General features: G+C 45.9%; 1 protein-coding gene across 12 annotated transcripts in view; it reads right to left on the bottom strand.

The window, feature by feature from the left end:
* Positions 1-27,117, bottom strand: part of LOC135897507 (intermembrane lipid transfer protein VPS13A-like) — a 1,023,564-nt gene that overhangs the window by 460,509 nt on the left and 535,938 nt on the right. For all 12 annotated transcript variants that reach the window (XR_011514733.1, XR_011514732.1, XM_070539327.1 and 9 more), the window contains one exon: positions 2,398-2,621. Coding sequence is in view for 10 of the 12 variants with exons in the window: in XM_070539327.1 (XP_070395428.1) it covers positions 2,398-2,621 (224 nt within the window). In the remaining 2 variants the exon portion in view is untranslated. The remainder of the gene's footprint in view (positions 1-2,397; positions 2,622-27,117) is intronic.

The following is a 27,117-nucleotide window of genomic DNA, read 5'->3' as shown; positions in this document are numbered from 1 at the left end:
CAGTGTCAGCATTTGAATTTCTAAAAACGGTTAAGCTCAGGTGACTAGCTTCATATGTATCATTAGGATCAATCATCTCGACTCTGTGCCAAGCATAATGTCTTGGTACAGTGCCAGTAGCACCACTGCCCATTGACATCGACGTCTCCAATATCGATGCACAAAAAAATTGACTGAAAATATTACTAGTGGTATTTTTGAAAGAAACCCTTATGTAGTGTATGTGCTGCGAAGAGCTTCTATTTTCCTCATTTCGCTTATCTCGAGATTTGTTCCGGTTTTTACAATTCAAGTAACAGGGGTTTACATATATTTGCATTTTCTACAGAGAACTTGTAATGGTTACAATTTCTTGGCACCTGCAATATGCGCATTATTAATAAAAGAAATTGTCGATTAAAAGGTAAAAATTTGCAGATATCTGCCTGGTTGGGGAAAACTGCACCTTTTCGACAGGAACCCGGTCTTTTAGATGAGAAAGGATGCTATCGAACATAGAAAGAGGCTTGTGAGCGATGTCGACCCTTGCCCTTCACAGCACATGAACTAATGTCTCACTCATGCCTTGAACATATGGTATAGAGACACGGCTCCATTGCAGGGGTGTGTCAGCAGCTGCCGTCTTTCTTCCAAATTTGGAATCCTGGCACACCCACAACATGCAGGCTAACATAAATCATGTCAGGAACACTTCCTGTCGTTTACTCTCAAGGTCAACAAAATGTGTCTGCACGCCTGTCAAAGTACCAAAAACGCATATAAGCACTACTACTACACCTCATGTTTTCTCATCTCTGAAGAAGGAGCCGGTTGGGCAAGGCAATGTCACGAATTTTAAAATAAATTTTGATTGGAGTTTTCCTTCTCTTTAATTATATTGTCAATTAGTACATGACCTATTTTTATCTCCTGTCTCCCCAATGCTTTCACAATAGCAATAAACAATCACCAAACTGCTACTTTCCTTGGCTCTTTCAAGGTTTCTTGGATGCCCTTGGTTTGTCAAGCAGGCAGAGAATGGAGAAAAAAGTGAACCTAAGCATACGCATAGAGGTGTGCAAATACAGATTTCTGAGACCACATCAAATGGGAATTGAATAGTGACAGAAGCAAATAGAATATCGAGCACTTTTCGAACAGACCTTGAATAATGAATAGTTGTTACAACAATTAATATAAAATAATGTTCCCACTCCAGTATTGTTAAAGTTAGAAAGTTTGTCTCTGCATAGTACATTATGAAGCGCTGTTTATTAAAAGCACCAATAGAGCATTAGGGGCAGATAAATAGTTTATTCATTTGCACAGGACTCTCCAGAGAGTGACAATGCTCCCTGTGCAGCCTGTAAAGTGTGGTAACCTAAGTGACGTAACCTGTTCCACTGGGCAAGTTCTCAAGTTTTATTTATTTTTATTTATTTAGGAAATACTGCAGGCCTTGTAGTGGCCCTTGCAGGAGGGGCAGAAGTACAGGAAAAAAACAGCAACAACAACGAAATGCGAGTATGTGAATAGCAAAACAAAAATAACAAGGATTAATTAATATGGAATGATTGCAGGAAAATTAAAAAAACAATTTCAGAAACACTGAACCGAAACAAAAAGAAAAGAAGCAAACAACATTTTTCAACTGCCGCATGTTTAGCTGTCAACGCATTCAATGCTTTCAGTGTTAATAAGAAGCGATATGGGCAAGTTATTCCATTCGGTTATTGTGTGAGGAAACAAGGAATATTTAAAGGTGTTGGTCCTGGCAAAATACAGAGTTAATGATTTGGCACGCTGGTGCCTTGTTAATCGCCCTGTTAGCGGTTGTATGTATCGCTGCAGATTAAGAGATAGCTGATTATTCTGAAGCAGATAGAGGAATTTAATCCTTTGAATTTTCCTTCGCAATTTTAGTGTTCGTATATTATTCATTTTCATGTTTAAAGTACGCCCGGGGGGTGAAAACTTACTGTACTTTAGCTCCTATGTTATGCTTCTTTGGATTTTGAAATATTCAAAAAGTATCTGACAAATATTCGTGTTTATGAATATTGAATATTCAATTCAAAAACCAAATCCAATAGGACACTATTCAATTCATTTATTAAGATGTTTTCAATATTTGCACAGCCCTACACAGACGTTATGTTTGTTGGATTTTATATTCCAAACTTGCACAGTGAACAACAAGGGATGCTCTACACTGGGGTTGCAGTTAAATCTGGAGTTGCAAAGTGTGCACACCCACACAAATCTATAAGTGTAAAAGTGCGTATTGGCCAGATTCCAATGAAGCCATGTGCTCAGCGACAGAACACAATAGCGATGCAGAGGTGCACAAAAACCTTTTTTCTTTTTAAAGAGAGCATTTTCATTGTTACAGACGAGGTGAAAGCAAAGAGGGTGTACCCTGCACAGTCACTGGTGACGGATGTCGGCTGCAGGAAGATGCGTGAGTGGTAGGCCACAAACAGGGGCACATGGTAAGTGGCACCCCCAGGGCCAAGTGTTGCCAGCCGAAGGTGTGTCTCGTGGAATGGGTTTTGAGCATATCGCTCTGTAGGCACGCCCACTGCTTCCAAACTGCACTTCTCACACAGCAACTGTACTGGCCGCGGAAGGTGGTTCTCCAGCTGCAAAAGCCACATTGTTCTCACCTTTCACAGCATTTCACAAATCCCTTTAAATATAATGCCAACCAACAGTGGTGTAGCCAGGATCTTATAGGGAGAGTGCCACAAACATTCAATACTTGTATACACAATGATGGCCTCCCCACTTCCACTCCCTTGCATGCATCAGCACTACCTACGCATTGCTCACAAGACAGCATTCTTCGAGTACCACGATAGAGGTTTGCGAATGCTCGAATATCATCGAATTGAGTAGTGAATGTTTGAATAATTCGATTTGTGAATTGAATATTTACTATTCGATTTCTCTAATCGATATATTCAGTATAGAGACCTGCTCAGTGTCATGTGCACTGCAGAGCCCCTCGTGCTCTATGTCGCTAAAGTGAACATTTCACTTCATTTTCAGCATTTTCATTTGACATAGTAGTGAACCTTGTCACTGCAAGCGAGCCCCGACCTTGGCACAATGCAGGGTGTGGGGATGCGTGACTCTCACGCGTCCCCTGATATGTTGTTTTCTCGCATAGCTCCCGTCTCCTGCAATCCGGCTTCGCCGCGTGGCCTGTGTATGCCCGTGACAGTCGGTCTGGTTGAGGCGCAGTACGAGAGATGGCGCGGGTGTTGCGCTGCTAACGCTGCCCACCGGCAGGGTTACTTGGGCCTGAATAGGAGAAGGCTCTTCCTCTTTGGTTCAGGTACGGCAAGCAGCGCAGACGTGCCGCACGTGCACCGATCCATGCTTCTGCGAGACCGTCTCGCGTGGCGTCCTTCGAACGCGCCACCGTTCGCGTGACCATACGCGCAAACGACCAGGCGTTGGGTGGGGGAGTAGATTCTAATGAAGAGAAAGGAGAGGTCGGCCTGGAGAGCGTGTCTCTAAGCCAGCTACTCCTCACTGGGGAATGGGGAAGTGGGAAATACAGGGAAAGGTAGGTGGCGGATGATTATGATATGGTACAATGAGATACTATATACACATTGTCCAATATGCGGATGCACCCTGGAGACGCAATACACTAAGATTAATCTTGTCCATACAAAAAGGCGTTGGGATCCAGCATGGGGGGAACATATTCGCTCGTTATCCGGTCGCGGTGAGTCGGATTTCTAGATTTGTCGCGTGCCCATCGGCATGTTTTGTGGATAGCAACTCGGCTAGCAGGCATTGATCTATGAAAGGTGCAATAAATGCCCTTGTGATTGTTTGCACTACTGTGTTGTCATTCCTTTGTACCAAGAGCACGGATGAGAAACCCACAGGGGATCGCACACACACACAGTGCCCGAACACCACAATTCACAAAGCTGTTCTGCACTGACCGGGGCTGCCTCTGACAGTACAAGGTTCCGCCAGGTCGACACGACCGATCAAAATGATAATGAGACATGGACAGATGGGTCTGCAACAGAAGCAGCGTATAATTCAGAAAGCGCGAAAGCATGTGCAAGTCTCAGGCCGATTAGCTACCATTAGGCAAGCAGACCGTATTGAGGTTTCTTAGCGCACGAAAAGGGATGAAAGACAGTGGCAAGATGCGGACACAGCGCTACTGTCTGTCTACTGTCTGTCTACTGTCTGTGCTACTGTCTTGCCAGTGTCTTTCGTCCCTTTTCGTGTGCTAGAAAACCTCAGTTATAGAATACCAACACGCCCTAACCTACGCTCTTTCAAGATCGTATTGGATATGAGGCGGTGAACTTCACGTCTCGTCAACAGCCATTGATTAAACCCTCATGCGTTATCTCAGGAATTATCGCTGATAATCGACTGGCATGAACATGTTAGTGGTAAGCATTCCACGGTGGCTTGCAGCCCGTTAACATAATGGCCAGTGGCAAACTTTCATCACGGCCGCACTGCTTAGGCCATTGGGCCTAATCGGTGCTGCTTCATTGGGCATTGGCAACTAAGGCTACTTCACTGCTAAATCGATGAAGACATATTCACAGCAGCTGCGCGACACTTATAAAGCCAATAAACAACCTTGACAATCAAAGTGAGAGACAGCAGTTGAACAGTGAGGAAGGAAGGGAGGGGTGGGGTAGTGAATGTTGGATAAATTTGCCGTGACCCTGCATATTTCAGAACCTTTGAGGTGCCAAATCACACTCAACCTGACAATGAAATGCTGCCTGCTCTTTACCGTCAGCTATGCATGGAGTGGTGATCGAGTCACCTGATGTGTGGTCCTTTTGTCGGTCGTGCAGATTGGCCTTATGATCACCCGCTTGCCGTGAAGTTAGGATAACTCCCATGTATTTTGGAGAAAACCTGGAAACAAAGCTTTTATACACAATAAATAAAACATTGCCACAAAACACACGTCCCCAATTTAAACTGAGAAGCTCATTGGTTCAGAACAGAATGTCACTAATTCATTAGCTTCAGCAGGAAAAAAGCACTTGATTCTCTTCAACAGAAATCTTATTAATGAAAAAATATTTTCCAGAACTTCATATACATACTAGAACTGGTGCTGGCATCAGCCCAGGATTTTTTTTTTTTTTTCGGGGAGGTGGGGGGGGGGGGCTACCCAAGGCAACTTTTCTGTGCAAATGAGGGGGGGGGGCATACCTTTACTAGTGTAAATGTGAATAATGCCCACTGGCAGGCGGTTCCAATCGTTACTTGTCTTAGGAATGAATGACTAAAAATATGAGCTAGTTCGAGAAAACAGGATACCTACTTTATGAAGGTAATCTCTACGGGATGAAATGCATTCTGGCTCAGATAGGAGTTATTTAAGATGGCGATGATGATAAATTTTGTGAGTGATGACAGACATTTTTCTTCGTAAGGAAAGAAGAGAAAAGTTCAAAGTAAAGTTCACTGTGGACACACTAGATAGACAAGAGTAGTTGTGAAGTATAAAGCTTGCAATCCGATTTTGCACCGATTCCAAAGTTTGAATGAAACACTTAAGACTGGGATCCCACACTGAGCATGCATATTTCAGTTTTGGCTGTAAGAGCTATTTCTAGAGTAAAAGTTTTAATGAGGATGATGCCATAAAGAAATTGGGCCTTAAGCACCCAAGCATGCGACTGCTATTGTTGGCAACGCAACTGGCGTTGTCTCTGGCCACAACTCGTTCCACAAGCATACCGACCTGCTGACTACAAATTGAATTCCTTTCCTGGTCCCTGCATCAGTCTAAACAAAGAAGGTTGAACTAACGAAGCAACAGCGATGCGCGTGACTGTTGCAATATATGGTGACAACTAAATGCATCTCGAGTTAATGGTGTGGACACTGAATTGATTAAAAAAGTGGCCTTCACACCTAAGGAGATGGATGCCGAGACCTACCGCCATCCAAAAGGAGTGCAAGAGGCAGCAAAATGTCGACTGCCGAATAGCTGTCAAGTTTCAAGATTGAGTTGGCGGCACTTTAGGAATGTGTGTGAGGAGTGGTGGCGCGGGTAAGAGGGGGGGGGGGGCAGCCCCCCCCTCCTCGGGTACGTGCCTGGCTAACATACTAATTAATTTGGTGTTCCCTTTAATAAGAGTAAACCACAGTGTATGTCTTGACTTCTAGTACCTATGTTACTGATAGCTTGTAACATTCTTGTTATGCAATGCTAGGAGACTCCCAAGATGTGCAGCACCGTACTTTCTTGCCCAATATTTGTAAACAGTAAATTTTGTGAAATATATCTGATATCTGACAGGATATTTGGCTTTTTTTCTTGATTCATTTCTATATCTACTATTTGGTATTCGCACATCTCAATATTAAATGCTAGCTAAGAAAGGCAGCAAGGAGAATTGAAGGGGCACTGATATACTTTCCAGGTTACAAAAAGTGCCACAAACACTTCCCATGCATATCCTCTCTAGGTCTCCCTGCTGAAAATTATTAACAGTGCCTAATTTTGTTACAGTGTTGGCAATCCAAGCAAACTCAAATTACTGCACCTATCACAATAATTTATTTATTATCACTGTCATATCATTAAAAAAAATACAAAAGCAGTGACATTTTTCAGCGGCATTAAGACAACCAATGACACAAGACGAGCTGGGTATTTGCTTTCCTACGGCTAGTGTAGCAGCTATGGGAGACTTTGATGTGGAGATCGTAGCAGCATGACAGTCTCTAATGCTACATGCACATAGTATTCCCTACTGCACATTCTCCAGGGCACTATGGGAGGCACACCATGCATGCAGCATGGTTGCCTTGCAAGGAGTGCACAAGAGTTTCATTTTCACCTACAGTACGTCGTTCAGATCAGAAAACAATCAGCATGTATGAAAAAGGGAATTATACCACCATAAACAGCGAACTCATTGCATTCTATCAATCATTTGAATTAGGTTTTGAAAATCGCTCAATGCAAGAAAACTGGTTACTCTTCCAAAATAAGATGACTAACCTCGTTGCGCAGTTTATACCAACCACCTTACTTCGCTCTAATCGCAATAAACCATGGTTCACTAACGCACTAAAGAAACTGGAAAACAAAAAGAAACGTCAGTTTCGCTTCGCTAAACTGAGGCCATGCCCTAGCTCCTGGGAAAAATACTATGTATCTGAACGCGCCTACCTGATAGCTATCCGGCAACAGAAGCACTCATTTTTTCATTCAGCCCTACCCCGAATGCTCAGCAGTAACCCAAAAAAATTTTGGCAGGTTATCAATCCCCAGTCATCCCCTGGTGTCAGAATTTCGAAAGATGGTGAAATCTTACCTGATATCGACTGTGCGAAACTGTTTAACAATGCATTTTCATCTGTGTTCACCACCGAACCACACGTGCCTCTTCCTGTTTTCACTGTTGCTGCCATGGCTCCAATGCCAGATATTATTTTTTCGCCAGATGGAATATCCTCACTAATTGATAATCTTAAATTATCTTCATCAGCTGGTGTTGACGATATCACGTCAAAGCTTTTAAAAAACACGAAGCGCATCTCTGCCATGTATTTAACCCTGCTGTATTCCCAATCACTATCATCAGGCACGCTTCCTAACGAGTGGAAAAAGAGCAAGGTCGTTCCAGTCTACAAATCAGGTAACCGTAATTCACCTTTAAATTATCGTCCAATATCCATAACTAGTATCCCTTGCAAAATAATGGAACACGTCATATACTCACACATAATGAATTTCCTAGACAGTAATAACTTTTTTCATCCGTCGCAACATGGCTTCCGTAAAGGGCTGTCATGTGACACTCAATTAGCTACATTTCTTCATGACCTACACTCAAATCTCGATACTAACACTGTGACCGATATAATTTTTCTTGACTTTGCAAAGGCGTTTGATAAAGTAGCTCATCAACGCTTATTATTAAAACTTTCTCGCTTGAACTTCCACCCCAATGTCCTAGCATGGATAAAAGAATTTCTTAGTAACCGATCACAGTCCGTCAGTGTTAAAAATACTACCTCAGAATTTCTTCCCGTAACATCAGGCGTACCCCAAGGTTCAGTCTTAGGTCCCCTCCTGTTCCTAATATACATTAATGATCTTCCATTGCATGTTTCCTCTCAGATTCGTATGTTTGCTGATGATTGCGTTGTCTATCGAACTATTACTAATAGTAATGACTGCATTTATCTTCAATATGACCTGAACAACATTACAGCCTGGTGTGATCAATGGTTAATGGTACTAAACAATAATAAATGTAAATCTATGTCAATTTCCCGCAGCCGTAATCGGCATGACTTCATCTACACAATTAATGACACTCCAATCGACACTGTTAACTCTATTAAGTACCTAGGCATTACGATCACGCATGATCTAAACTGGTGCTCGCATATAACTAACATAATATCATCTGCTAAGAAAACCTTGGGATTTCTGAAACGCAATCTCCGCAACGCTCCTCAACAAGTAAAACTACTAGCATATAAAACACTGGTTAGGCCAAAACTCGAATACGCATCACCCATATGGCATCCTCACCAGATTTACCTCAGCAACGCATTAGAATCCATACAGAACCGTGCCGTAAGATACATTCACTCGACATACTCATATGATATCAGCGTATCACCATTAAAAGTAGAGTCTGGTTTGGACACATTAGCGCACCGTCGCCGTATCGCGAGCTTATCATTATTCCATAAATTCTTCACCAGCTCGCTTCGCCACGCACCTTGTACCACCTTCACGCATATCGCTGCGCACAGGCCACCCACTAAATGTTGCTCGCCCTAGCGCGCGCACTGTCACCTGCTCGTCATCATTTTTTCATCGTACAGCTAAAGACTGGAACGGCCTTCCCCACCACGTCGCTGCCATCACCACCTCATCTGCCTTCGTGGATGAAGTAACAAGTATTCTGTCTTCAAAATAAGATAGTGGGCAACCTCCTGTATTTTTGTACCACCCACCCCTTATGTAATACCCCACAAGGGGTCTTTAAGGTAATAAAATGAAATGAAATGAAAGAGTCAACTGGTGCAATGTGAGTCAGTGTAACGGGCTTGAGTGAGTTTAGAAAAGCCATCAAGTGGAACTGCATGATTACTTTGGGCTACAGCACACAGGTATTTACAACGTGGCTTTAACCGTGGCCATGAGAGACAAGCGTGTGCCTCGAAAGCCTGGGTGTCCTGATCGTCCTCACCAGCCAGCACTCTTTACATGTTTGCGGGAACCGGCACAAAAGATGAAAAAGAGGGTTAGACCGCAATATACCATGGAAGTGAGTACGATGATTCCAAGTGAATCTGACAATCTTTGAGCAATTTGCTTGTGACCCAAAATCTAAAGTGCAAGAGAATAGACGGCTTACATCCCCTAAATCAGCATTTGCAAATATAAGCGGCTAGGCTGTATAACAAATTGAGCAGTGCAAGTTTTGTGGAATAAAAGGTCTATATATAGCAAAATAATATAGTTCTGCACAGCTTCGCACTCAGCATACACCCTATAATTACGATCAGTCAAACTTTCGCATATGACGGCATCCGCCTTGGCTTAAATTGGTGGCACCACATTTATCTATGCAAGAAGAACAATATTGTAAACAAAGAGCCTTAACAAAATTGGGCTGTACTGCAGGCATGTCAGGCTTGATGCACTGAGGTAGAAATGAACAAACCCTGAATGCGATTCGAAGCGAAAATTTTGATCACATGTGACACGATTATACTAAACAAACATTTCATGAAACATTTCTGATTCACCAAAACATAGTTCTCTTTTCCTTGCATGATCAAAAAATATGTGCAGAAAGCTAAGTTGCATGATTAGATAGAGTTGATTCAAAGTATATCAAATTCAAAGGGGATTGAGAAATAGTTCAATACAGTCGATCCCCGATAGATCAAACTCGAAGGGGATCATGAAATAGTTTGATATATTGATAATTCAAAATATAAAATATGCCAATCTGAAGCTTATCTGAGAATATCTCTGCACATCTTGGACAGTTTCGTGAGATTGTGAAACGCGAAAATTTACTGATTTGCTCTTTGAAGGCTGTGTGGAACACACAGAAGTTGACTTATTATTTGCTCGCGAATGTTGCAAGTCGCTCATGCTGCGAAATGATCTTCGATATACTGATTGCAATACTGACCCTGCAAGCCTGCATTGCCCAGATGCGAGACCACAGTGTGCCTTGCGCGTCGGAGAGCTTGTTGTGCATTTTCATTCAACATAAGGTAGAAAGTTATGTTCCATCGAAGCAAACTAGCCTGTACAAATACACACCATGTTGCCATCAGTGCACTTACATTGCTTTGGCTTGCGGACGAAACTGCCAATTTTGGCTTGTTTAATTGATAAGTTGACAATGCAGATGTGGTGGAGAATGTCAAGAAATGACAGATAACAGTGTTTGAAGCAACCTAGGTCTAGCGTGGTCCTTTTTTCCAACAAACAAAGAAAAACTGCTAAATTTAAGGAAAGAATACTACATTAGAATGCAGCCCCACACCAACGATATCAGCAGCCTCATGTGTAAGTCATCTAGTATGTTTTATACCTTATGTAAGTGCGAACAGGGGATGAGGTCTTGTAACAATTTGGAAAGCGTATAATTTCCTTGCCCTAGCGTGATTGGTCAGAATCTACCGTATTTTTGCTAGTAGTTTTCGTAACGACTGAGCACAGTCTGTTCCTGCCAGATTTGTTGTGCTATGCGCATACAGTACAGTCCACTTATAACGATATCGAGAAGAAAGAAAAATGCCATCGTTCGTTTCAATGTACATGTTAATTATTGTCAGCTTTAAAGCGTGTGTAGGTGAAGATGCAGTGGTGGAGCACTCACAAAGAAAACGTGCGGTCACTCGCTTGTTCATTGGCTGGCTTAGTTGTCGTTCGCTTGTTTGTTTAGTTGTTAGCTTACTCGTTCAACTATTAGCTTGTTCGATCACTATGTCTCTGAGACAAATGTAATGAGACAACAAAAGGTGCCTCAATATGAACGACTGCATCATTTCACTAACCGCAATTTTGGCCGCGTCATAGAGTGGCAATTCTTTGCGCAGTCATCACTCCACTGAAGTCATTTCTCGCAAATCTTATTTCAGAGTGAGCACAACCATGCTCAATGCATGCACCTTAGTACACCTCAGTTTGTGACAGGTATCTCACTTCGTGAATGGATGAGCAGGATGAAATGTTATTCGCGATGAGTCACTAACCTGAAAAAATAATGCACTTGTTTGAGCCTGAATAAAGTGCTGTTACTGCGCTTTCGCTTAGGGAACAAATACTAAAAAGCTTATCATTTTCTATATATGCAGAATCCCGTCTCAATGATCGGCTGCGCATATTTTTGTCGACTTTGAGGACTGAGAAATACAATAGCACCAGCGCCCACTTTGCGTGTGCTTAGTAAATTGTCAAGCACGCACGTTGGCGGCACTGTAGCTTGTAACACTCTTTCGAACCTTTAGAGTAGAGATCGTTCGTGCCTTCTGCCAGCCTATGTGTGTCATGACTGATACGCACCACGAATTTACATGGTAAGGATGGTGCGGATTATTTAGGCTACAGAGGGCTTACTGGAGGTCAGGATGATGGCACTTGATTGTAAACATATTATTTACAACTATCCATAACAAGATCTTGCAACGCATGCTTGAATAATGTTGTGTACCTAATTGTAGTGCCCTTGATATATTCGGAGTCGCCATGGCACAGCGTTAGTGCTCGTTCACATACTTAAAGAAAAAAAAACAGTTATCAAAACAGAAAAAAGGAAAGCTGCCATCACTGAATTTCTACAACCATCCATATAAAAATTCTATGCTGTACACAAAGTTATTCGGAGCTAAAAAGCCAACGTGAACGCTTAAAGTGCACCGCCTTGCTATGCATGCATTCACTCTGCGAAAGGTTGTCTGCTATGCTCGAGCGGTGTAGGCGGCGCCACAGTTGGAGAGGAAGTGTGAAAGACAGGAGAAATAAGGAGAAGTGAAGACAGAGGAGGAGAGTGTCGCTACTTTACGAAGTTTAAGGGTCTTTACAGATGCGGAGCTGCTGGTGTCATCTTGTGGCATGCCATGGCAACTTACGATGCTCTGAATTGGCATTCGTGCGGGATACGCTGTGTGGTAGTGGCGGCAGACAGGAACTCGCGTAGGCAAACTTTTTGCCCCATCTCAGTGAAGGGGAACTTTGCAAAGCAAATTTCTCAATCATTCTGCATGGAAAGCGCTACCCAAAAGGCAGAATTTAGATCGTTATATCCAATATGTGGTGAATAGCATATCTCTATATATGTTTTTTTCTCATAGCCCTAATGCATACTTGATACTCTGAAGTCAACTCATCGTTATAACTGATATATCGTTATATGTGGTATCGGTATAATTGGACTGCACTGTTGATATACCCTCTTCTAGAATAACGATGCTCAAATGTAATATTGCAGGCCATGCTAACATCCATGCAAACACAGCAAAGCACCCATGCCTGTGCATTTATACAAAACCCATTGTGCGAGTGGTATTTTTCTGTCCTGTCTTAGCTGTCACACATGGCAGTGGCCAGTACCGCTTGACTAGGAAGTCTCTTATAGCATCTTTGGCTGTGTTAATATCCATGTAAGTGGGCCTGTAAAATTCTAGACTTCCACTGGTAGCAAGATGCTTTACTTTGGTTCATCTGTGAAGCATGGTCCCATAGATAGATATATTTAGTCTGTTTATTTAATAAGACTAAAGCTAACAATAATAAAATTATCACTAACAATTCATGGTACCCAGAACAGTTTCAAGCCCAGGCTGCCCTGTGTATGGTGATTATGCGGACTTCGAACATGTCCTGTGGGGCTGTGCTTCTGCCGGTCCCCCTTTCACCGAAGAGGAAATGATGAAGCTAATTAGGGCCCAGGATCAGGACTCTAAAATCCTGGCAGTCCAGAGGGCTCACGAGAGGGCTGTCAGGTTTCACCTGATGGTCCCCGAGTGGGCCTAGCCAGGTCATGTTGAGTTTGCTTGCGTCTATAGTGGACCAAATAAAGTTATTTCACTCCCTCACTAACAATTCATGGTGAAATTTGTAGCGTGCGCATTAGGCAAGGATGCAGAGAAAATGGACACATGAGCACTTTCTCTGCATCCTTGTCAATTGTGCGTGCTGCAAGTTTCACTATGAATACTTGACTCGACCAACTATCAGTTCTGCTGCTATCACTAACAAGTTACTGTTGCAAACTGATGGAGCACATCACTTGTAAAGCAGCCATGACGTATTTAGACATCATTAGTAAAGCAGTCATGACATATTTAGAACAAAATAACTTGTTATATCCCACGCAACACATGCTTTAGAAAATGACTAGTAACCCAACTTTTATAGATAACAGAAGACTTTGCTTCAGTAATTAATTCATGATTCCAAACTGATGCTATATTTACTGACTTCTTGAAGGCATACAATCCATCATACATTCCAAATAAACTGAAAAGCTTAGGTCCATTGGCATAGACTCAAAATTAATGGCATGGACTAGTGCCTATTTGTTGAATCATGTGCAATTTGCCACCATTGTAATGTGATGATTTATTATAAGGCACTAGGCACAGTCTAGTTGCACTGGCAGTAGACGAATGCTAATCGCGCGCACAGCAAACACAAGAGCGCCTTCTTCGTCTTCCTCTTCACCACAATGGCCCCCGGGAGAGAAGAGGAGCCACCCTGGCGACTTACGGCGTAGGTAGGATGAGGGGGTCATAGTACGGTTTAAGTCAGTTGACATGAACCGTGTCACGCCCGCGATGCCTATGGTCAGGTGAAGGCGTCACAGGTTCTGCAACGTAGGTAACAGCGGAGGTACGGTCTATGACGCGGTAGGGGCCATCATAGTGTGCAAGGAGTTTGGTCAAAAGGCCAGAGCTGCGAGGCGAGACCCACAACCAAACAAGGGAACCAGTCGGGAAAACTGGTGTAAGCGCGCCACTGTCACGCCGCAGCTTTTTACGACCTTAAGCAACGGTCGTAAAGGTTCACACGAGCTGCCTACAGTCCTCGGCGTATTTGGTGGCTTCAGACACAGGCGTGCATTCAAAAGCGTCAGGTCGGTATGGGAGCAGTGTGTCCATAGTATACGAGGGCTCTCGTCCATACAGCAGAAAAAAGGGCAAAAAGCCAGTGGTAGCTTGTGTGGCCGTATTATAGGCATACGTGACGAACGGCAAAACAGTGCCCCAGTTACTGTGATCCGAGGCGACGTACATAGTCAACATGTCACCGAGTGTGCGGTTTGTTTGTTTGCTGTTTGTTTGCGGGTGGTAGGCTGTAGACTTGCGGTGAATGATGCTTCATGCAGCAAGAAGGGCTTGGATTACTTCGGACAAGAAGACACGTCCCCTGTTGCTGAGCAGTTCGCGTGGTGTGCCATGTCGAAGAACAAAGTTCCGCAAGATGAAGAATGCAACTTTGCGCGCAGAGGCTGCCAAGAGTGTGGCAATCTCGGCGTAGTGCGTCAAGTGGTCGACACCTACAATTATCCATCGGTTACCCGAGGAGCTGCAGGGAAGTGGCCCGTATAGGCCTATGCCGACGCGATCGAAGGGCCGAGCCGGGCAGGGCAGCGGCTGTAGCTCACCGGGAGGGCGCTGTGGAATTTTATGCCGTTAGCACGCCATGCAAGCGCGTAGGTACTGGCGCATGAAGTGATACATGCCGTGCCAGTAGAAACGCTGCCTTAGCCGAGTACATGTTTTCAGAACACCGGCGTGACCATTATGAGGAGCAGCATGAAGATAAGCGCATATGTCAGAACGCATGTGTCGTGGTATCACGAGGAGCCATTTGCGACTATCAGGCAAATAATTTCTGCGGTAAAGGACGTTGTCGCGGACAGTAAAGTGAGCGGCTTGGCGACGAAGTGTTCGAGAAGAGGGTGTGGCGGATGGGTCGTGGAGGAAATTCAGCATAGTTGAAAGCAGGGGATCCTTACGCTGCTCGTCCTGCATAATAGCGACGTTGAAGGCTGACATGGATGCGAAGAGCGGAGACACTGAAGCCACATCCCAAGGTAGCGGTGATCGGGAAAGCGCATCGGTGTCAGAGTGCTTTCTGCCCGATCAGTAGACAATGTGGACATCATATTCTTGTAAGCGGAGTGCCCATCGGCCTAGGCGACCTGACGGATCTTTCAACGAGAACAGCCAGCAAAGTGAATGGTGGTCGGTGACAATGTCAAAAGGGTGACCATATAGGTATGGACGAAATTTGACGAGCGCCCAAATAATGGCCAAGCACTCCTTTTCTGTTACTGAGTAGTTGGCTTCTGCCTTCTTTAAAGTGCGGCTCGCATACGCGACGACGTACTCGTCATAGCCGTCTTTCCGTTGTGCGAGGACTGCACCAAGTCCGATGCCGCTGGCGTCCGTATGTACCTCTGTAGGTGCAGTGGGATCGTAGTGTCGAAGAATTGGTGGCGAAGTAAGTAGGCGACGTAGTTGCTGGAAGGCTTCGTCACAGGAAGTTGACCACGCGGAGATGCCGTTGGTAGCGGTAAGCAAATTGGTCAGTGGTGCAATGATAGTCGCAAAATTGCGCATAAAACGCCGAAAGTAAGAGCAGAGCCTATAAAGCCGTGGAGCACCTTAAGAGTAGTGGGCATTGGAAACTCTGCGACCATGCGAAGCTTGGCTGGGTCAGGAAGCACACCGTCTTTCGATACAATGTGACCCAATATTATTAACTTGCGAGCAGCAAAACAGCACTTTTTGATGTTAAGTTGGAGGCCAGCAGAGGTGAGGCAGGTCAGTATCTCATGCAAGCGAACGAGGTGTGTCGGGAAATCTAGCGAAAACACCACAATATCATCAAGGTAGCACAGACATGTTTTCCCCTTGAAGTTGCGAAGGATGGTGTCCATCATACGCTCGAAAGTAGCGGGCACGTTGCAGAGCCCGAATGGCATTACGGTAAATTCGTACAAGCCATCGGGCGTGATGAAAGCTGTCTTCTCACAGTCATCATCTGCCATCGGCACTTGCCAATAGCCAGAGCGAAGATCCAAAGATGAGAAGTACTCCGCGCCTTGCAAGGAGTCGAGGGCGTCATCTATCCGAGGCAGCGGATAGACATCTTTACGAGTGATCTTATTGAGTCGACGGCAATCCACCCAGAAGCATATTGACCCATCCGTCTTGCGTACTAATACTACAGGAGATGCCCAAGGACTGTGGGAAGGGTGAATGACGCCACGGTGCAGCATGTCGTCGACCTGCTCGTTAATGATCTGTCGCTCGGCTGCCGACACGCGGTATGGTCACTGGCGTAAAGGAGGATGGGAACCAGTGTGTACGCTGTGAGTGACGGTTGCCGTACGCCTCAGAGATAGTTGTTCACAGTCAAACGACGAGCGAAAATTCTGAAGAAGCGCGAGGACTTGCTGGCGATACGGAGGCGGCAGATCGGCGTCTATGACAGATTCAAGAACGTCTGACGACGATGATGACGACAATGATGATGATGACGTGCACAGCACGGGAGAAGTGAGGGCATCGAGTTCATAACAGGCCGTGTTGTCGGAAGCATCGAGAATGTGAAGCGGGTCAAGGGGCTGAACACGACCTACTGATTCGCTGCGCAGTAACGTCACAGGGTAGCTAGACGGTTTACACACAAGCATTGAGGATAATCCAGACACAGTGGTGAGGACGGAAAATGGGAGAGGTAGGGCCTTCCGATGTAGAAAAATAGGCGACGGTGTAAAAAGTACTGTAGCGTCTGGCGCGGTAGAGCAAGAGACGGGCACAAGCACACACATGTCGAGTGGTATGTCCGTATCGGACACAATAGTGAGCTTGGAGGCTTTTTGTTCAGAGGGGTCAGGCAGCGGGGCATCGGCAAGCGGGAAAAGCGCCACTTCGGCCCAGGCACAGTCGATCATGGCACGATGGTGAGACAAGAAGTCCCAGCTGAGAATAATGTCATGTGAACATGATGACAACACGAGAAATTCAACAACATAGACAATGCCGTCGATGACCACCCTTGCAGTACATTGAGCAAGCGGGGCTATATGCTGCACAGTCGCGGTCCTCAGAAGCATACCAGACAACGGCGTTGTGACCTTGTGGAGGCTGCGACAAAGCTTTTCGTTGATAACAGAAACTGCAGCCCCAGTATCAATAAGCGCAATTGCGGCGGTTCCTTCGACCAAAACGTCCAATAAATTGCGTGGCGACTTTGCAGGCCTTGTAGAAGTTGCGAAGCTTGCAGTTCGTGCCTGCGGAACTGCAGCAACTAGTTTCCCTCGCTAGGTGACTGGTGGCGACGTAAGGGGGAAAGTGAGCGACGACATGGTGATGGCGAACGATGGGTGCCGACAGGGCGTCGAGGAGGCGGCGAAAACTCGTGGTCGGGAAGCATCGCATGCCCAGTGGTATCGTGGGAAAAGGCATATACAGGCGGTGCGACAGTAGCATTAGCAGGTGGCATGCGACGATGGCAGAAGTGCGCAACGTGACCGGGGACACCGCAAGCGAAGCATATGGGTCGGTTGTCGCGTGTGCGCCAAGGTGTCTGAACCGGGCGTCGAGATGGAACGGGAGGCGACGCGGGAGGAGGTGCAGCTTGAAGTCGCATTGGCGCCGGAAACGAGAATGTCGGCGGCGCAGGTCACGCGGCGACTTCGGCATAGGTCAGAGGTGCAGCCACGGGAGGGCAGGGTTGGGCAAAAGGTAAAGACCCAGCAAGTTCCTCGCGAACGGCCCGCCTAATGGGAGCAGCCAGAGATGTGTCAGGCTGGGGAGGTCCATCGTTGAGAGGCAGCATAAACAATTGGCGCGCCACCTCCTCACGAATGAAATCCTTAATCTCAACAGAGAGCGATGGTGCTGGCGTGGTGTTTAAGCGAAGCATGAGGCTCGAGAGAGAGTCGCCAGGTGCGAGAGCGCTGCGCACAAGGACCCTTTGTCGACGCAGCTCATCGAAGCTCTGGCAAAGAGTGACGACAGCTGCGACAGAAGTAGGGTTCCGCGCCAGGAGCATTTGAAATGCGTCGTCCTCGATGCCCTTGAGGATGTGCCTCACCTTGTCCTCTTCAGTCATGGTGGAATCGACGCGGGCGCAAATATCAACGACATCCTCTATGTAACTAGTATAAGTCTCGCCGGGCTGTTGAGCGTGCTGGCGGAGGCATTGTTCAGCACGGAGTTTTCACAAGGCTGGGCGACCGAAGACTTCTGCGAATGCAGTTTTGAAAAAGGACCAGGTTTGCAGTTCTCGTTCATGATTGTGGAACCAGAGGTTCGCAACGTCAGCAAGATAGAAGATGACGCTACCTAGCTTCGTCGGGTCATCCCACTTGTTGTGTTCACTGACGCGCTCGTAGGTAGAGAGCCAATTTTCTACGTCAATCTCACCTGATCCGCTAAAAACAGGAGGGTCCCGCTGCCGTTGCACGGCGCCGCACATGACAGGAGCCGCAGATGGGCCAAGCGGATTGTTGGGAGCATCATTCATAGTAGCGGCTGGAGCAGATATTAAAATTCGGCTGCAAAGTTCCAGGGTGAGGTCGGGGAGTGCAGCACCTTCCACCAAATTTAATTTGATGATTTATTATAAGGCACTAGGCACAGTCTAGTTGCACTGGCAGTAGACGAACGCTGATCGCGCGCACAGCCGACACAAGAGCGCCTTCTTCGTCTTCTTCTTTACCACACCATTAACAACACTAAATCAGATATGCTTGAAGTGCACTCAGGTGTACCGCAGGGGTCAGCATTAAGGCCATTATTGTTTCTTATATATGTTAATGATGTCGCTACTTGCGCTGAGGATGGCGTGGTGTAAAAGTGAGGCTATCTGCCAACAATCTCGTGGTGTACACCTGTGTGCATGGTACAGATGATCAGAAGGAACCAAACTCGTTACTAGATAAAATCGCTAGATGGCGCAATATGTAGGGTATATAAATTAACATAAGTAAAACAAAGTGCATGAATATAGGCTATAAGAAGTCGATTACATTTGATTACACATCGATGGGCTCTACTATAAATTGAACAGAGGCTATAACATGTTTAGGTATAACCATTGCACGTACACTAAAGTGGGATATTCATATTAAACATATATGAGCAAAAGCATTCAGAAGACTCAAGTTCTTACGAAGTAAGTTGGCTGTGGTACCTGCTCTTGTCAAGCTAACAGCTACAAACATTAGTGCGACCAATCCTTGAGTACGGTAGTCTAGTTTGGAACCCTCTTCACATATACTTTGTGGGGTCTGATGTGGGATTCTCCCACCGTACTCTTGGGACAAAGGAACGACAACACAGTAGTGCAAACAATCACAAGGGCATTTATTGCACCTTTCATAGATCAATGCCCGCTATAGCCGAGTTGCTATTCACAAAACATGCCGATGGGCGCGCGACAAATCTAGAAGTCCGACTCACCGCGTCCTCGCGAGCGAATATGTTCGCCCCATGCTGGATCCCAACGCCTGCTCGTTCGCGTGTATAGTCACGCGAATCGTGGCGCGTTCGAGGGCGGCCACGCGAGGCGGTCTCGCCGAAGCATCGGTCGGCGCGCACGCGGGAGTCGTTTCCCGCCGTGCGCCGACCGGCCGGGAAAGAGGGCCGCTGCACGTGCGGCACGGCACGTCAGTCGGTGTCTCGAAGCCAAGAGAGCGCGCCTTGTCTCTCCCGCCGAGGGTAACCCCGCAGCCGCGCAACACTAGCGCCATCTCTCGGACTGCGCCTGTACCACTCGGACCGCCGCGTGTGCGGCGAAGGCGCACTACAGGAGATGCGCTATGCGGGAAAAACATCAGGGAAGGCGCGAGGGTCGCGCATCCCCACAACTTTACAGGTAGGTTGAAAGGTGTCCAAAGTAGAGCACTACGGTTCATCTATTCTAAGTATTCTCACCAGGATAGCGTGAGTGCTCTTCAAAATGTAGCTGGGATACCTACGCTTGCTTGTCGTTCATTTTCATGCTTTATCACAAGTGCGTTAACATGGATGAAAACCCGCACTTGAAGCCATCCTATTGCCATTTCAGTAGAAACTGTCATAACAAGCACCTGAGGCCAACCATCACACGCTGCGACACATTCAAATTTTCTTTTTTTCCAAGGTCTATAGAGATATGGAACGCGTTGCTGCGAGATATTGTCAAAACGGACTCTGCTGAAAACTTTGTGACGAAAGTGGAATCTTACTTTCTCACACAATAAGTGTACTGATATGTACTGATTTACTTGAATGCTTAGTAAGTATAACAGTAACCACCTGCATATTGTCACAATTTAGTGTGATTTTTTTTCCCATTAACGAAGTGCAACAATTATTTTATTGTACATGTTGTTTGGTGATGTAAATATTGTTAGGAATGGCCTGCCAAGGTGGCAACGTGCAAGTTATTTCTGCCCGCTGCACGTGTTTCGATCCACACGCAGAGGGGGGGGGGGGGGGGCGCCCTTCAGAGAACCAGCGAGGACAGCGCCAACCAACCGTGAACTTACTTCAGAGAACTGCGGACTGCGGCAGCTCTGGAATTTAGAGGCGCCGGCTGGGCCCGGGCGTGACCACCTGGCTACGGGAACGCAAGACAATGGACACCACGATGGCTGTGCTGCAAAGGTCGTCGGCCCTCGTAGGGGGCACTGAAACCCGTGCAGAATGTGTGTGTGTAAACCCCCTACCCCCTTCTCTCAAAGGCGGCCATGAGGACTTTCTACGATGACGTCGAACGATGACGTTGAATGGAGTGGTTATAAGCGGCTGTTTGTCGGCTACTAGAGTGTGCTCGAGTGCTCGTGCTCATCTGTCCTCGTCAAGGTACTTGTGATTGTACTCGTGAGCTGTGTGCTCGTAAGCTGTGTGCTGTATGCTCGTCTTGCGTGCTCTGTTTGGGAGCCACGCTAGACGGTCAATGTATCTCTTGCTTAAAATGCAAGTACTGTAAATAAACCCTGTTCACCTAGTTCCTCCCAAGTTCCTCTCTACGATCTTCAACCCTTACAAATGGTGGCAGCGACGAGGTCGTCTGACGACTCCTACAACTGTATGCCAGCGGTGGGATCATCTGACAAATCTGACAATATGTGTACTACATGTGCTCTGTGTCCACTTTATATCCCACTTCCTGTAACAGCCTGTGCAAAAATGACAATCTTTCTAAAAAAAAAAAGTTTTTGTTAACATATACACAAGATTTTGACAATTAAATGGTTTACCATTCTTACAAAGAGAGAGTATATAAAATTGTGTCACATTCTCACACTATAAGACACCAAATTATGTCCCACTGCAAAAAAAAAATTGGCCAAGCTATTCTTCTTGCTCTCGAGTTCCTAAAAGGTAAAAAAAATCAATATAAGGTGTGCTTAGCTATATATATCAAATATTCTTGAACACAGTTTACCTTCCCCTGAAGTGAACCAGTGGTTCAATTGAAATTAAGGCCGGATTCAGAAAAAAAAAAACCTTTTCTTCAAGAGCAAGAAATAATTGTTTGCTTACAATGATGGAATGGAGGCCTATATCAGCTAAAGAAATTATATTCTCTGACTGTCTAAAGATCTGCAGCACTGCATAATCATAGTTGACAAACTGCTCTTACTTTCTCAAAGTAGAGGGAAGGTCAGCAGCTCACTGCAGGCCTCGATGCTGGGGTATTGCAAAGACGTATTTCAGAAATAGCTACTGCATTGCCATGAATGAATGAAAGGCACTTGGTGATGACTTCATATGCTTGTAGCTTGTCAACTTGGAGCTGTGGTTTCATGTGCGAAAAAAACTTCCACAAAATCATATATCATTCGTATATCAATATCATTTATCTTAAAAGAACACACAATCATCTAAGATAACCCTGCTGCAGTATGAATTGCAGACTGTGAAGTGCTGAATGGCACACAGAAGCATGGTAAACAATGGGAAAAGCCGCATCGTCGGCTAGCATGCATGTCTGCTAGCAACAGCACTGGTGGCAGGGTACGATGGCTGCCTAGCATCGCTAGAATGTTGAAAGGTTCACGTAAAAAAAAGAAGTTGGAAATTTGCACTACGGGGCCCAACGACTTTACTTTTGCCTTTATTTGTCATGCGCTACCAACCTCGATTCATGACTGCTTTAGGGTTATAAAAATCATGCAGATTCCATGCCCAATGGGGAATCAATGTAAGTGAATGCTTCCTGTGCTGTTTGCATAGATTGACCATAAACAGCAGTGATGTTGACGCCGAATGTTTAAGTTGTAGAGGATCCGATTCCGGCGCCGCCACCGTAAATGTCTGCACAACGAGCGGATGTTTATGTTTGCGGCGCCGGTCTCCTCAGCATGGAAGGCACACACAATAAAGGCTCAGTTTCACCGCCGCTCGGCTGCTGACTGGTTGCACTCAAAGTTCATTCTCTTCACTCTGTGTGCGTCTTACTATTAGCCCCGAGAACGAACGCGAGCGGTGCTGCGAGCGCCGCTCGCGTGACGTCAGGGCACGGACTCGCGCCTGTCGTCTGCTACAGTTCGGGCGTTGTCCGGGCGCTTTCTGCGGTGTTTTCGTTTGTTCGCCCTCGTTCTCTCTGCTTGTATACTTATGGTGGTCGTCTCAAATATATTTTTACGACGTCTTCCTTTGCGAACATTAATTCAAAGAGCTAATTTCTTAGACAACAATGCAGCTCTCGAAGGCAACGCTACAGTGCCAGCCGAAGCGACGCAGACCAGCCCATTGCGGGTTTTTCATACGCGGATAGACAATCGCAAAAGCATAGCCTATAGGAATCCAGTTATGATACCAAACCTGCCGCGGTGCAACAAGTATGTCACAAAGCTGGCTATATATGACTTCTACAACAGTTACGTTGATTTTATTCCGCTAAAACAGGTTTGCTCACGACGAGTAGTTCATGGTAGAATATCGAAGTTTTTGCATTTCCTCACAAAAACGCTCGGCAGTAGCACGGGGACTTAACTAATACTGGAGCTTAGATTCTACACGCCTCACTTGCTTCTTTAACTGCTTGTCAACATTAGGCGGTTCTTCACGTGTTTATTTTTTTTAAGCGGCGGAAATTTGAAGTAAAGTTAATGAAGGCTTACAGCTATTTACAGAGTACAAATAGGAATGTACCAATATATATTCCCTTTTCCGTGCTACACGTTCAACTCACCTCTTTAGAGCGCGTTTGTTAATGATTAATAATGTATGTTATGTTCCTCTTTTTTGTCTATGTTACCAAGTGTATATCATTTATTTATTTCAATGCCGCAGTGTGTTTTGCATTGTTATTGTGGAAATATTTCACTGTTTTTTCATATATTGTATAACTGCAATGTTTTATGGCCACTATATAAATGTAATTTATATGGCGCTTGATGTGTTACCCCATGCAGCCATATTGTACCTAAGGGGGTGAGGTTACCTCAAGCCGCGTCTGTGCGGCTTTTTTTCCCTCATCCACCTCCATTTACCACTCCTCTGTACATGCGTGTGTGTAAATGGAAATTAATAAATCAAATCAAATCAAACTCACTTGAGAAATTTACTGGTGCTTGTTGCTTGAGGAATATACATGACGAATCTGTTTGGCGAACTGACACAGGCTGCTCAGCCCAATTTTTTTAGTGAAGTATGCCTGCTGGACCGCATAGCTGCAGCCAGAAAGAAGTCGAAGCGTCAATGACTAGTAGTATGGGACATATTGAAGATATCGAAATTCCCCCGGTGGAGGGTCAGAAATCAAGTGAAAGTATATGCAAGGCTTGTGGTGCTTTCTTTTGAATGTTTGCGATTGGATTGGAGCAAACTTAATTTAGCCTGCAAGGTTCTCTTTTATGTACCGACGAAGCGAATAGTTATCCGTTTGTATAATTAAATAACGCTGGATCGAGAAATGGTGAGACAGAAGATGCTTGAATTTTCCTTCTGTAGGCAATCTAAGCTGCGGTGTAGTAGCTCGAGAATACTTTAGCCATTCCAGTTGGCGCTGTAAAAAAATGCTTTATGGTTTTAATTTGAAGTTGTCGTGAACTGATGGGTTTCTACTAAAGGAATGTTACTAAAGAAATACTAAAGGAATGTTAAGTGTTTAGCGAAGCATCATACACAAATTTGCGCGTTGAATTTGCAGATATTCTTTTTTTAGTCAAAATTTACCGATAGACACGGCGCATATATGCATTGCAAAACCTAATTGACCCCTTTAACGCTACTTAGCTTGCGATATCTAAGCCGCAAAATTTCTCGACTCACACGCTTTTGAAGAAGAAACTGTGGTTAAGGTATGGCAGCTGAAAGAAGCCGACGTATTCTTCAATACGTATGGCTCGAGCCACCCATACCCCAAGCATACACGAAGGGAACGAGCGCGCGCGGCAGCCAAGCGAGCCGGAGCGAGCGGCGTCTTGGCCGTGACGTCACTCGCGAGTAGGCGCCACTCCCAATTCTCGCCGCTAATAGCAGACACATTTTGCACCCCTAAAGCCTGGTGACGCGGCCGTAGCAAGCACACACGATGGAAGATGAAACGAACATGACAGCATCCAGCAACGATGCCCCGGATCCTCAACCCCAGTCAACAGTGACAGCCAACATCCCTGCCCCCAGCGCTGCCATGGACGCCATTTCTAATGCCCAGCTGTGGCTGCCACCGCTTTGGCCAAAGAATCCCGCCGTGTGGTTCACGCAAGTAGAAGCCCTCTTCGACCTGCAGCGCATCACATCGCAACGTGTGATGTACCTGCACGTCGTCTCGGCACTTTCCTCCGAGGTAGCTGATGAGTTCAACAACGTCATGAGAGCCCCACATCCAGCCACAGCCTACGACCATTTCAAGGCCACAGTGCTCACACACAAAACCGTGTCGGAGAAAAGCTGCTTGCAGCAACTCCTCAACGCGGAAGAACTTGCCGATCGCCGACCGTCGCAGCTATTACACCGGATGCGACAGCTACTCGGCGACCGTACCCAAGACTCCGAGAGTACAATATTGAGTGAGCTATTTCTGCAACGCTTGCCTCAGACACTTGTCGTGGTTTTGGCTGCTGCAGATGATATGCCTCTTGACAAACTGGCAGAGCTCGCGGACCGCATCAATGACTACTCCAGTGCAAGCTCCGTGGTGTCCTCGACCACTGTCATATCAGACCTCGAGGAGAAAATTGACAGGCTGATGGGCACCATGGCAGCAATGCACATAGACACACCTCATTGCTCTCCATTGACTAGGGTGGCTCATGTTCACATCGTCGGTACCCACCACATCCACACAACTGCATACCATCCGTTAGCAAATGGAATGGTGGAAAGGCTTCACCGCCAGTTGAAAGCCAATCTCATTGTCTCCGACGCTCGAACTTCATGGGTCAACGACCTGCCGCTAGTTCTACTAGGTATTCGGTAGGCAATAAAAGAGGACCTCGGGTGTACTGCTGCCGAAATGATCTATGAGACGATACTATGTCTACCCGATGAATTCGTCGCACCTCCTGCTGTCCCCAGCCTCCTGCCTCCTGCCTACGTTGAGCAACTTCGGTCGCTCTTTGAACGCTTGCAACCAACATCAGCTCGACAGCCCTCCACTTACGACGTTTTTTAAGCAAAGACCTAGCTGCCTCAGCTCACCTTTTCATGCATCGCCAAGGCGCCCGGCCCACCCTCACTGCACCGTACGATGGCCTGTTCGAAGTGCTACAACGTGGAGCAAAGACTTTCACTGTTTCTGTGAACGGCCATGAAAACATGATTGCAATTGACCATGTAAAACCCGCGTACATGGTAAAGTTGTTTGTTTTTTTTGCACTCCCCACTTGTTTTCTGGCCGAATCTCCCCCATCCGTACCGTGCCCGATGAGTAAACACGTGTCCTGGGCATCAGTGCGACAACAGCGACCTTTGTATCTATGGGGGGTCTGTAGAGGTTTCGATTCAGCCGCCGCTGCCGTGAATGTCTGCAGAGCGAGCGGATGCTTATGTTTGCGGCACCAGCCTCCTTGGCGTGGAAGGCATGTACAATAAAGGCTCAGTGTCATCACCGCTCAGCTGCTCGCTGGTTCCAGTCAAAGTTCGTTCTCTTCTCTCTGCGCATATCTGTCTATACCGGATGCATTTCACGCCCCTATAATGTTGTTCAGCACTTAGTGATATACGAGAGTGGGGAGGTGATATTAAATATTACCTTGCATGCATCATGTGTTTGTCTACATAGTGCACAGAACAAACACTGACATGTCTGCTTGAGGCATAGTGGACCACTGTTTGTAGCCTGTGAAACTAGCACTGTCATTACTTCCCACAGCACATTGCATCATGGTGGAAATGTTAATTTGCTGGACAGTCGCTTGTGTAATGTCGTCTTGACGTTATGGTACTCTAATGTGTATTTCCATCTGCACACCCTACATGAGTTGTCAGCCTGGACAAACTTGCAAAGTGTTAATTTTTCAGAATCTGTATCTTAAATTTGCATTTTTCCAGTCTGTCCCTAATTGTTGGCATGTATAGTAGATGCGTTTCTTGTGTTGAACAGACCTCAAACAAGGCTTGCTTCCGATGTCGCCTTTTATCTCACCCATGCTCTTTCCATGTATGCAAGCTGTCACAAGCAAAGAGTGGCAAGGCTCTTATTCACTCATTTCGTGACTGTGTTGGCCCTACCAATTTTCTGCCTCCATTTTCTACCTTTCTTCTACCATTCTGCCTACCTCCTCCCTGCACTGTTACATGTAAATACAAGGGTAAGCGCTGCAGCTTACCGCACAGCTTTACGGGGGGGGCTGATGCACAAATGCAGCAGTCCAGAGGGCATTGTGGTAACAGGCAGGGAGCCCTGGAGAGCAATGTGGCGCTGCCCAGGATGCTCTCATTGAAAAGGCCTAATAGATCTCAAATGAGGCATACCTAACGCACACTTTTTTCCCGATAAAACGGTCCAAAAATTGTGTGCGCATTAGAATCGAGTACGACCCTAAATCTGTGTTGCCATATCGGCATCAGCATTTCAAAATGGCCACCTCGTACACGCTTCGAGCTTAGCTGCTGTAGCTTTCTCTATGTGCTGCAGTACGGGTGCTTGGCAATGCTTCTTTTCGC

Source organism: Dermacentor albipictus, chromosome 5 (assembly GCF_038994185.2).
Source record: "Dermacentor albipictus isolate Rhodes 1998 colony chromosome 5, USDA_Dalb.pri_finalv2, whole genome shotgun sequence".
NCBI lineage: Eukaryota > Metazoa > Arthropoda > Arachnida > Ixodida > Ixodidae > Dermacentor > Dermacentor albipictus.
Note: the sequence above shows the minus strand (reverse complement) of the source record. Positions and strands in the feature narration are given on the sequence as shown.